Here is a 13,197-nt window from a genome sequence, read left to right as displayed (position 1 = left end):
CGAGAACAAGGGGCTTCGAATCCACTATTCCACCGTTCCACAGTTCCACCGGAGTCCGGTGACTGGACTAGGGTCTAGGGCTTCCACCACTCCGCCAGACTAGTCGCTACTCCGAGTCTCCGAATAGGGCTTCCACCAGACTACAACTGCGAGTGTCTAACAAACTGAGAGAATTAGACTGAGAGAGTGAGAGAACTGAGATTTGAGAAGTGAGAACTCAGAGTCTTAGAGAGTAAGACTCAAAGACCAGAGCGAAAGAGAGAACGAGAGATGAGAGATGAGAGATTGAGAGAAGTCTAGAAGAGTGAAATGGGAGCTCGGCTATGCTGAATGAAATATATATATATATATATATATATATATATATATATATATATATATATATATATATATAAAAACCAAACGACGCTGTATTACATAGGGTAAAAAAACACTAGGTTATATCGGATGTTCGGACGGGTTCGGGTGGCGTTTACTGCCTCCCACCCGAACCCTCTTCATCCGTCTTATAGCGTAGCATCGGGTCGGGCGTGGTCTTCGGATACGGTCCGCTCCACGGGCTCACCCGTCGGGTTTCGGGTCGGCCGGGTGGGTCGGACTTCTCGGATTTTGCACACGTACCCCTAAGACCTACCCTATCTTGATTTTTCACTTCCCTCGTTTAAGGACAAACAATTTGACTTATACATATGGAAATTAAATAGATGTGGATTCATCAATGATTGAGAGTTTTAGTAATAAAAAAAATACGGGGTCAATATTATAATTATGGAAAACTTTAAGTGTGGACTTCATTTTATAATTATTGAAAAATTGAAAGCATATGTAAGCCAAAGATTATATATATATATTGTTGTTGACTAAAAAATCATTGATACCTTTTTTTTTTCATGTGTCAATTGAAAACGTATGATGAGAATATTTCGATTCCAAATGATAAATGATAATCAATGCAATTTCGAATTCCATAGATTTCTTACTAAAATTAATTCTATCTTCACACCCTCTATCATTGCCCCTCTCTAGATTTAAAATCCCTATATAATATAGGCAAAAACTTGACCAAGGATCGGATCGTCAATTAATGAAGTCAAAGTCCCAACTTATTAATTAAAAAAAGTAACTTATTAATTAAATATTCAACTCGTCTCACACAAGTGTTACCTTTATATATATATATATATATATATATATATATATATATATATATATATATATATATATATATATAATCCTTGACTTTGAGAATGAAACAGCCTTAAATTTCCAGGCCAGCTATCCCACCTAAAGATGTGCCTACAATTCAGCGAGGGAATTAATTACTAGGACAGTTGTCCCACCCAAAGAGGTGCCTACAATTCAGTGAGGGGATTAATTACTGTGTCCGACTATGTAAACTCTAGGTATACCCAAAAAAAGATATATAAAAAACTCTAGGACTATTTTACCCTTCCATTTAACGTTTACTTAACCAACTTCTGACGGAAGGACCAACGTTGGAAAGATTTTGATAGTCGAGTGTCTAAATTGTCCAAATTAAAAGTCGAGGACCAATTGTGGAAAATCACAATAGTCAGAGAACCATTGCTAGAATTAACTCTTACTTAAAGGAAGAAAATAATATAATAGAGGGTAAATAAGGAAAATCATAAAAAAAATACTAAAATTAAAATAATATGAACCATTCATTTCAAGAAACAATTACACCGACATTTTTTTCTTCCAATTAAGGGCCTAACATTATGGTCTTTTATTAGATTTGGATTTAAATTAATATATATTACATTTTTTTTTTGGAAAAAATATATATTATCATTTAAAATTAGAGCAGACTAATGGATCGTTGGGCCGCGATTATATATAATTTCTCAATCGGTTGAAGTACAAAGAGTAATACCGTCTCCAATGAAGCTCGATCTCATGACCTTTCATATGGGAGAGTCACTACATGCCAACTAAGCACAAGATGCTTAGCAGATCTTACCATTATTAGACTTTCAATTTTTCAATAATTATAAAATGAAGTCCACCCTTACAGTTTTCAATAATTATAATATTGATACCGCATTTTTTTTTTTACTAAAACTCTCAATCATTGATGAATCCACATCTATTTAATTTCCATATGTATAAGTCAAATTGTTTGTCCTTAAACGAGGGAAGTGAAAAATCAAGATCGGGAAGTTCTGGGGTAGTTGGATTAAACAAAAGTCTCTCCTTTTCAGTAATAAATGCCCCACATATAAAAGAAGGGGACACATGCCGAAGATTCGGCATGTCTTCCATGCGGAAGGTATAGGTTGATCGATAGAGGTGGTGCCAAGTGTTTCAATACAAGAGAAAAGATAGACGAGACGTGAATGTTAGTTTCTCGGTCAGGCTGACCAGACGCTGAAGAATGATATACAAAAAAAAAAAAAGTGTGTGTGTGTGTGTATATATATATATATATATATATATATATATATATAGAATAGTAAGTAAGTAAGTATATGTTAAATCCTCTACATACCAACTTACAAAGTAAATTCATTCTACTACCAATTTTTTTGTTACGTGTTTAAAATTTAATATTCTTCTGAATATTTTCTTCTCTAAAAAGAAAAAAAAAATAAAATTTCATTAAATTTTCTTTCTAAATTGAACCCCCAAAAAAAATTAGTGCAAAACAATAAAAAAAAAAAAATGCTCTCTACGCTTCGCAACCACTCTCATTGAAACTCCTTATTGCATCTCATTTTTAATATTCAATATTAAAAATGGCTTTCACATGGAGAAATTTAAACTTTAACAATGAATACTGATTCTAAGGGATTAAAATAACCTCATAAAAATATTTTACTAATAAAATTTGACAATTATATATCACTAAGGACTAAAAATGTAATATTATGAAGAATTAAACGATTAAATTTATTTAAATTAACTTATAAGGGTCAAATTTTCATAAACGAAATAATTTAAGGGTCAAAAATATTATTTTCCCTACTTGTAATCTATTTAACTATTTACCAATTAAATGTTGTTGACTAAAAAATCATTAATACCTTCTTTTTTCATGTGTCAATTGAAAACGTATGATGAAAATATTTCGAATCCAAATGATAAATGATAATCAAAGCAATTTCGAATTCCGTAAATTCTTACTAAAATTAATTCTACCTTCACACCCTCTATCATTGTCCTCTCTAGATTTAAAATCCCTATATAATATTGGCAAAAACTTGACCACAGATCTGATCGTCAATTAATGAGGTCAAAGTCCAGACTTATTAATTAAAAAATGTAACTTATTAATTAAATATTCAACTCGACTCACGAATTGATACATGTGAGATAGTTCCACACAAGTGTTACGTTTATATATATATATATATATATATATATATATATATATATATATATATATATATATAATTTTTGACTTTAAGAATGGAGCAGTCTTAAATTTTCAAGCCAGCTGTCCTATCCAAAAATGTGTCTACAATTCAACGAGGGAATTAATTATTAGGCCAGCTGTCCCATCTAAAGAAGTGCTTACAATTCAGCGAGAAGATTAATTACTGTGTTTGACTATGGAAAGTCTAGGTATACCAAAAAAAAAATAAAAGATGTATAAAAAAAAAAAAAAAAAAAAAGAGACAGAAATAGACAGTAAAATTTATTTCCAAAAGAAAAGATTTTGGGATACACAAGTACAAGGCAACTGGGCAGTATAAAAGCCACCTTTACCGCTGACTCGAAACACTCAGTAGCAACCATTCTCGTTTCAAACTGTTTTCTTGTTTCGAGCTTTAGCCGTACAAATATAATTGTATGTCATAGAAACCTTCGAATTTGAGATTGTCTCTCTCTTGTGTTTTCTTGTTTCGAGCTCTAGCCGTACAAGCATAAGAGCTTTGTGTTTTCTCTTTCTTGAATGGAAACCCCTGATCGTACTACGGACAGTCAGGAGTCGACATCTTCGTACCCACCGCCTATGATGTCCAGTTTCGCTCCGGGTAGTTACTATCAGCAGCAGAGGACACCCCGCCGGGATGCTCCACCGGAGCCGAGCCCTTCAACGAAGCCGGCGAGTTTTGTAATTAACCTCGGTTCGAGTAAGCAGAAGCTGACGGACTTAGAATTATACCAAGTCGTGAGGAAATTGCCGAAGCAGCCACAGAGCTATTCTCTATGCGACAGCGGTGGCTGTGCGGCGACGCTCTGTTATGAGCGGTGGTCGGAGACGCTTGAGGTTATGGAGCATTTGTGGCGAACCAGGCTGGCCGGGAAGCTTTTGTTCTCGCCAGTGCTGATACGGAATGTGGACTTGCCATCCGACAAGGTGGAGTTGGAGAATCGGCTCAAACCCGTGTTTTATCAGAGAGTGAGGGAGTTAATAGACGGCGAGTTAGTTAAAAACTCCCGGAAGAAGTTGACGGAAGTAATGGCGGAGGCAAATGCCGTGTCGGTTCAGCTTCGAAAGCTGAAATCTTTAGCTCTGTTGAAGAAGAAAGAGGCTTTGTTGGCCGAGCTGGAGTTGATAAGAGAAAGGACCGAGGAGTTCAGGCAAGGAATAAGGTGTGTGAAGTGTCATCTTAAGCCGCCATGTCCAGAAGATATCGATGACTCTGAGGAGACTGTATTGAAGCTGGAGGGAGATTTCAATTGGGACCGCTTACATTCTCTAATGATGAGGGAGTGTAAAAGGCTCAAAGATGGGTTGCCCATTTACTCTTTTCGCCACCAAATTCTCAGGGAAATTCGTCGTCACCAGGTAATCACTTGTCTCTGTCGCCTAAGTTTATGTTCACTGCTTTAATTCTTCAACCCCATGATTATCTTTACACCATTTTAGCAATATATTGAAGGCCTTTGATTATTTACTATTTTGATTAGATCACTGATGTTGATTGATAACTGCATTATATGCTTTCTAAAATATGATTCTTTAGTGTTGGGTTTTCTAGAATCTTGTTGTTTTTCCAAAATCTATTGACTCAAAGTGTTTTGTCAAAGTTATGTGCAAAAAGAATTCTAGTTCTATAAAGGAATACCAGTAAGAGGAATAGCTAATGAAGAACACTAGTTTTAAAGGGAATTGTTTTTGAAGTTTTTTTAGTTCTATTTTGATTAGGAATAGCTTTGTTATTATTAGGAGTAGTTACTATAAATATGGATTGTCCTTTATTGTAGAACTCAAGCATTCAACATTAATGAGGTACGAGAGTCTTTGAGAATAAGATACTAAATTCCCCTAGAAAATAGTACATGTGTTTAGGTTTCAATAGTTCGGTAGGAAAGATCATTGTGTAATCTCATGTTCCAAACAGCGTATGTTAAATATTGAGCTTTTAGTAGATTTAGGCAAGTTCTCAAATTGAGGAGTGCCTCGCAGATAAGGGTTGTTTGCCCGAACTGCGTTACAGATCGTTTGTGTTACAACGTCAGTTTCAACATCACTGTGTGCTGCACTTTTCAAATTTCACCATCCTTTTCCAAAGTTAGCAGTTTTGGAAAAGATTTACTATTGTGTGGGCATAGATTCTCAGTCAATCTCCAAATCTTCCCCTGTGTTTTACATGTAGTATGTAGTCTTTAATGTTCAGTTCAAATTGCTCCTTACAATTGGAATGATATATTTTTGTTTAACGATTGCACAGGTCACTGTATTAACTGGGGAGACGGGTTCCGGGAAGAGTACTCAATTGGTTCAGTTCTTAGCTGATTCAGGAATTGGCGGAAATGGTGCGATAGTATGCACCCAGCCCAGGAAACTGGCTGCCGTCTCTTTGGCAAACAGGGTTAAACTGGAATGTGTTGGGTGTTATGAGGATGATTCGATTATCTGTCACCCGTCATATTCATCCAGTTCCCGGTTTGATGCAGGGACGATAATCTTTATGACGGACCACTGCCTGCTGCAGCATTACATGAGTGACAACGATTTGTCCAAGATATCGTGCATTATAGTTGACGAAGCACATGAAAGAAGCCTAAACACTGATCTTCTTCTAGCATTGATGAAAGGTTTGCTTCTTCGGAGGCCTGATATGAGGCTCATCGTTATGTCTGCCACAGCTGATGCAGATCAGCTTTCAAAATACTTCGTTGGGTGTGGAACGTTTCATGTGATTGGTAGGAGTTTTCCAGTTGTCATCAAATATGTTCCTTTTGAATCTGAAGGTTGTTCTGGTGTGGTTGCTCCTTATGTTTCAAATGTTGTCAAGATGGTGAGAGATATCTATAATACCCGTAGAGATGGAGCGATTCTTGCATTCTTGACTTCTCAAATGGAAGTAGAATGGGCTTGTGAGAATTTACGGTTGCCTTCTACCATTGCTTTGCCTTTACATGGAAAACTCTCCAATCAAGACCAGCATAAAATTTTTCTGGATTTCCCAGGAATGAGAAAGGTGATATTCGCTACGAATGTTGCTGAGACATCTTTGACGATTCCCGGGGTCAAATATGTTGTTGATTCTGGGTTGGTGAAAGAGAAAAGGTTTGAGCCTGGAAGCGGGATGAATGTTTTGAGGGTTTGCAAGACGAGTCAAAGTTCTGCAAATCAACGAGCTGGGCGGGCTGGGAGAACTGAGCCTGGAAGGTGCTATAGACTCTTCTCGGAAACTGATTTCCAGACTATGCCTTGTCATCAAGAACCCGAAATTCGCAAAGTTCATCTCGGTATTGCATTGCTGAGGATTCTTGCCTTTGGCATAAAAGATGTGCAGAGTTTCGATTTTATTGATGCACCTAGCCCAAAAGCTATTGAGACGACTATCCAAAGTCTGATTCAGTTAGGAGCCATTGCTCAAATTGACGATGGCTATGAATTAACTGCAGAAGGACAACGTATAGTGAAGTTGGGTATCGAGCCTCGGCTCGGGAAAATGCTCCTTGATTGCTTCCAACATGAATTAGGTAAAGAGGGTCTCGCCCTCGCTGCTGTTATAGCTAATTACAGCACCATTTTCTGCAGAGTTGGCACTGAAGAAGAGAAACTAAAATCCGATCGCTATAAGGTGCAATTTTGCCATCCCTTTGGCGACCTCTTCACTTTACTCTCTGTGTACAAGGAATGGGAAGCGGTGCCTCTTCAAAAGAGAAGTGGATGGTGCTGGGATAATAGTGTCAACGCCAAAACTATGAGGAGATGCCGGGAGACTGTGCAAGAATTGGAAGCATGCCTTCGGCAAGAACTGAGAATTGACACTCCAAGTATCTGGCTTTGGAATCCCCAAGTGCAGAGTGAACATGATGATACGTTAAAACGTATAATTCTGGCATCCCTTTCTGAGAATGTGGCAATGTACTCTGGTTATGATCAGCTTGGCTATGAAGTGGCACTCACCGGGAAGCATTTCCAATTGCATCCTTCATGTTCGTTGTTGAGTTTCTGTCAAAGACCGACTTGGATAGTTTTCAGTGAAGTTTTGGTGGCAGCTAAAGAGTATCTGGTTTGCGCTACTGCATTTGACTTCAGCTCTCTAGCCACCCTTCAACCAGCTCCATCGTTTGACTTCTCGAAGATGGACGCTCGAAGGCTGCAGAAGAAGGTTTTGACGGGGTTTGGAAGCCTATTAATGAAGAAATTCTGCGGGAGATCTAACTGTAGTCTCAATCATCTTGTTTCACAAATCAGACTATCGTGTATGGATGAACGCATTGGCATTGAGGTGAGGGGTGATCGCAACGAGATTATAGTGTTTGCTTCTTTTGGAGACATGGAGAGGGTTTTAGCGGCGGTGAATGGAGCATTGGAGCACGAGAGGAAGTTATTGAGAAATGAATGTTTGGAGAAATGCTTGCACAATGGAGGACCTGGTTCTTCTTCAGCTTCTATTGCTCTTTTCGGGGCTGGTGCTGAGATAAAGCATTTGGAGCTCGAGAAGAGATGTTTGACTATTGACATATTTCATTCAATTGGAAATGCGGTTGATGATAAGGAGTTGGTGATGTTTCTGGAGAGGAACTGTGGCGACATATGTACAATCTTCAAGTTCTCGGGCATAAGGCAAGAGAGGGAGGAGATGGAAAAATGGGGCAGGGTAACATTTCTCACCCCCGAGGCTGCTAATCTCGCTACCGCCTTAAATTTGGTTAAATTTAATGGTGGGTTACTGAAATTTGTTCCTTCTAAGGGCGGTGATAAAATGTTCTCATCTCCTTTCCTTAGAGCCAAGGTTTATTGGCCTCGTCGGGCCAGTAGAGGGAAAGCTATTCTGAAATGCAATCCTAATGATGTTTCTCTTGTTGCTGATGACCTTTCTTATCTAGAAATAGGAGGAAAATTCGTTTGGTGTGAGCCAAGCACTTGGTCCTCCGACCGGGTTGTTATTACTGGAATTGACAAGGACATATCCGAAACTGAGATCTCCGAGGCCATAAATGAACTGACTGAGAGAAAAATCCTGAGTTTGTTCATTGTCAGAGGAACTCCAGTAGAAAACCCTCCACTCCTTGCTTGTGAGGAAGCGTTGTTGAGAGAAATATCCTCCTTGATGCCCAAGAGGATTCATCTTTCCGCCCAGGTCTTCCAACCCGAACCTAAAGATAATTACATGAGGGCTGTTATTACATTCGACGGAAATCACCATCTCGAAGCTGCAAAGGCCTTAGAAGAATTGGATGGGAAGGTGTTGCTTGGATTTCTCCAATGGCAGAAGATAAAATGCCAGCAGATATTCCAAAGCACCGTTTCTTGTCCTGCAGCCGCCTATCATGCGATCCAAACGGAGTTGGAAGCATTACTAGAAAGACTCAAGAATCATGAAGGTATAGTATTCTTTCCCTTTCTAATTAAGCCACTTTAATTATATCTGTATCATTATTAGAAGTCTGGCATTAATTAAATGTTTTTGAAACTTGATTAGAAAAGGAAACTGGCCAAAAAAGTACTTTTCATTATTCAGTTGCATGGTTTAGTTTATGTTCATTTATCTTGATTGCTTTAGGCTTTAATTGTGCAGGTGTTGATTGCCGTCTTGAACGAAACAACAATGGTCCCTATAGGGTTAAGATATCTGCCAATGCTACAAAAACAGTGGTAGAAGTGAGAAAACGTTTGGAGGAGCTTATGAAAGGGAAGGTGATGGAACATGAAGGCGTTACTCCAACAGTTCTACAACTTCTGTTTTCTCGGGAAGGCATCGATCTTATGAGGTCGATTCAACTGGAGACAGGAACCTATATTATGTTTGACAGGCATAACCTCGTTGTGAGAATGTTTGGTTCTTCGAACAAGGTTGATTTGGCACAGCAGAAATTCGTGGGCTCACTCCTTGCATTACATGAGAGCAAGCAACTTGTGGTGCGTCTTCGAGGTGAAGGTTTGCCTCCTGATATGATGAAGAGAGTGGTTGATACATTTGGCCCGGACCTTAAAGGGCTCAAACAGATGTTTCCTGGGGGGGAGTTCTACCTAAACACCCGACACCATTGTGTTCGTGTCAAAGGTGGTACTACTAAAGACCTGTGCCAAAGAGTTGAGAATACAATATACGAGATTGCCCGGGCTAGTGGCTCACATGTTCAAAGGAACGACAACGAGGCAAGCTGCCCAATCTGCTTGTGTGAATTCGAGGAACGTTACGTGCTTGAAAGCTGTCTCCATGCCTTCTGTCGATCGTGCTTGTTGGAGCAGTGCGAGTCAGCAATCAGAAGCAGTGATGGCTTCCCATTGCGGTGTTTGCACAATGGCTGCAATGCTCCTATCCTTATCCCAGACATAAAGTCTTTGTTGCCAGTCGAGAAGCTGGACGAGCTTTTCAGGGCCTCGGTTTCAGCTTTCGTGGCAAGCAACACCTCCTACAGGTTCTGCCCCTCACCCGACTGCCCTTCAGTTTACCATATCACAGATTCTGATTCCTTAGCATTCATGTGTGGAGTGTGCTACGCGGAGACATGTACTCGATGCCACCAAGAGTATCACCCCTTCCTCTCGTGCGAAAAGTACAAGGAGTTCAAAGACGATCCAGACTCGTCCTTGAAGGAGTGGGCCGAGGGGAGGGAGAACGTGAAGGCGTGCCCGGTGTGTAAGTGCACCATTGAGAAAGTGGACGGGTGCAACCACATCGAATGCCGGTGTGGGAAACATGTTTGTTGGGTTTGCTTGGAGTTCTATGAAACCAGTGATGAATGTTATAACCATTTGAGGTCTGTTCATTTGGGCATTCATAACTTGATTCATGGTTAAGTTAGCTCTCTGTAAATTTCTTGTCTATTAGACTATATATCTGTACAATTCAATTATACACCCCTCCCCCTAGCTAAGCAGTAGGGGAAATCAGAAATGCAATTGATATCATCTTTTCTCCATCTGTGTCTTTACAAAAATGTGCTGATTGAGATATTATATGATATATATTTCATGTTTACATATACAGGTTATAAATAAAAATTAAGTAATTAGATTAAACGAATTCACAATAAAAAAAGGCTAGATTCGACAGTGCGTCTGTTTCTTTGGAGCTCAAGCAATCTAACCCAGTTCGGGCATGCGAGCAACCGGAGAGATTCTTTCAGCAGAAGATTCGACAGTGCGTCTGTTTCTTTGGATATAACAATGAAAAGCTACAGAAAAAGAAGGCCGAATCTTAACAATATAACAATGAGTGATCGAGGATCATGGTTTCAATAGTAATTCATTTAATAATCTTTTTTTATCATATGCACTCTGAACATTTAAGTATAGACCTTACTGAAGATTTCATTTTGGCATGCAGTTTGTAAACCCTGCAAAGATCCTAAAATTGAGGGTTCGTGGAACTAAGAGAGATCAGATGCAGGATGCATCATTAGAGGAAGTTTGTGTTGTTTTCAAGGATCTGATATTAATGTACAAACTGTTGTTGCAAGTGTCTTATGGACAGACGCGCGAAGGCTATGAGCGAACCCAAGATTAGGGTTGAATTCTTCTTATTTTCAATTTTATTTTTATTTTCTTTAATTGGATTAGTTGGATTAAACAAAAGTCTCTCATTTTTAGTAATAAATGTCCCACATATAAAAGAAGGGGACACATGCCGAAGATTCGGCATGTCTTCCATGCGGAAGGTATAGGTTGATCGATAGAGAGGTGGTGCCAAGTGTTTCAATACAAGGGAAAAGATAGACGAGACGTGAAGGTTAGTTTCTCGATCAGGCTGCCCAGACGCTCGAGAATGGTATGCAATATATATATATATATATATATATATATATATAGAGCATTAAATGTTATATAAAACCTATATTTATGTTTAAATTGTTAATAATTTGAGTAGCTTAGTTAGTTGAATTTTAAATTTAATATTAAAAAGTTTATGACACAGGTTCAAATCTCATAAGCAACACTTTTCTTCATTTTCTCTCGTTTGTTTTGTCACTTGCATTCATTCACAAGATAAACTAAATATTTTTTTTAGTTACTTTTTATGAATCATTTACTTAATAAATTAAATGTTATTTTAGTCAACTTTTTATGAATAATTTAATTAATGTAGTATACAAGTTTATATTATACTTCATTATTTTTTTTTTTTAAAGGGAGGGGGAAACCCGAAAAGTCACTATTTACAGCCTATTATGTACATCCCTCCAGAGGGGAACACCAGATACATCATCCTCTACGATGCCACTTACTCTGATCGGTGGCTCGGGGAAACCATGAAAACCGATTGGGTACTCGTGAGCCAGAGATGCTAAGCTGTCCGCCAAACTATTTTGCTCTCGAAGTATCGCGTATAGTTGCCAAACTTCCAATCTTTGGAGTTCATTCTTACACGCTTCCAGGATGTTATGGGCTGTGATGCATGGGGATTTTCCATTTAGTATGTAGGACACCACCTCTTCCGAGTCAGACTCGAATATGGCTTTTGTGTATCCCTTGCTTATAGTGAGTTGAATACCCTTAAGAAGTGCCCAGGCTTCTGCTTCAAAGGGTGAGCAGTTACCAATAGAGAAAGTGAATCCATAGCACCAATTTCCAGTGTGGTTTCTGATCGCCCCACCACAGCTTGCTCTGTTGTTGGCTGAGGATGAGCCGTCCACGTTTATTTTCACGAAATCTTCCGGTGGTTTGGACCAACATAATAGCCTCCAATTAGGTGAATTTGACGAGGCCAAGAGGTTTTTAGCTCTTTCGAATGCATTGGAGAATTCTTCCACTTGTGACCTTATCCAAGCTACCTTGAATTGTAATGGTTTCGACGATCCTTCAAAAATTAGCTCGTTCCTCCACTTCCATATCCACCAAATTGTTGTGGCGAAAAGGGAGTTCATTCTATAAGGTGTGCGTCCATTGCCAATCTTCGATATACCCTTCTCTAGCCAGATCGGGAAAGAGCAGCTCACCCTATTATGGTGTGCTGCCATCACCTCTCGCCAGATTTCATCCGCTGCTGGACATAGGCGTAAAACATGCTCCGTATTTTCCACTGAATCAGTACACAGTGGGCATTTATCATTCTCCGTTAATCCCCGTTTACTTCTATTCTCATTCGTCATGATTTTATCATGTAGGACGAGCCATAGGAATGTACGTATACGATTAGGTACCTTTAACTTCCAGATACTGTTCCATTTGGCAGCTTCGACCGGTTCAGACGTTCCAGTGGCTAGATCGTAAGCTGACGATACAGAGAATTCTCCTGACTTCTCGCTTCTCCATCCAATAGAGTCTGTCATAGTAGGTTCGTCGTTGATTATGGTCGCTGCGAGCCTATTCATGATTTCATAAGGTAGTTTCTGATCAATCTCATTCCAGTGCCATCCATGGTCAGCATCCCAATAGCTTGCGACTGTTCTATCCCGATCAACTTCTGTTATAGGGTTCAGTGCGAAATTAAGGAGAGGATTGGCAACTAGCCAGGGGTCGAGCCAGAAGAGAGTGTGTGCTCCATTTCTTACGTTCATCCTAATTCCTTGTTGAAGGATAGGGACAGATTTTAGTATTCCTCTCCACGCATTCGACATGTTGCTTTTGGGTTTCCAGGAGGAGCAGTCAGCAGAGTTGATGTGATACTTGGCTTTAAACAGCTGTGTCTAGAGTGTGTCTTCCCCTTGTAACATTCTCCATCCAAGTTTCGCTAAGAATGCTCGATTCATTGCATCCAATTTCTTGATTCCTAGACCGCCCTGTGCCTTCTCCTTGGTGACTAAATCCCATTTTACTAGATGGCATTTTCTCTCCCCTTCTTTGCTGCCCCATAAAAAGTCTCGGATGAGCCTCTC

At 39.2% G+C, this 13,197-nt stretch overlaps 1 protein-coding gene across 1 annotated transcript; it reads left to right on the top strand.

The window, feature by feature from the left end:
- Positions 1-3,981: 3,981 nt before the first annotated feature.
- On the top strand, positions 3,982-10,402 carry LOC109180162 (ATP-dependent RNA helicase DEAH11, chloroplastic-like). The gene is made up of 3 exons (XM_019329635.1): positions 3,982-4,759; positions 5,646-8,760; positions 8,955-10,402. Exons 1-3 carry the CDS (start codon positions 3,983-3,985, stop codon positions 10,178-10,180), a joined length of 5,118 nt encoding a protein of 1,705 aa, XP_019185180.1. The 5' UTR covers position 3,982; the 3' UTR covers positions 10,181-10,402.
- Positions 10,403-13,197: the final 2,795 nt, after the last annotated feature.

Source organism: Ipomoea nil, unplaced genomic scaffold (assembly GCF_001879475.1).
Source record: "Ipomoea nil cultivar Tokyo-kokei standard unplaced genomic scaffold, Asagao_1.1 scaffold1026, whole genome shotgun sequence".
Classification (NCBI taxonomy): Eukaryota; Viridiplantae; Streptophyta; class Magnoliopsida; order Solanales; family Convolvulaceae; genus Ipomoea; species Ipomoea nil.
Note: the sequence above shows the minus strand (reverse complement) of the source record. Positions and strands in the feature narration are given on the sequence as shown.

Excerpts from the sequence above, each read along its gene's own strand:
- LOC109180162 (XM_019329635.1), top strand. The coding sequence starts at position 3,983 with ATGTCCAGTTTCGCTCCGGGTAGTTACTATCAGCAGCAGAGGACACCC. Across the intron at positions 4,760-5,645 it reads GGGAAATTCGTCGTCACCAG|GTCACTGTATTAACTGGGGA; the intron begins GTAATCACTTGT and ends ACGATTGCACAG. Across the intron at positions 8,761-8,954 it reads AAGACTCAAGAATCATGAAG|GTGTTGATTGCCGTCTTGAA; the intron begins GTATAGTATTCT and ends TTAATTGTGCAG.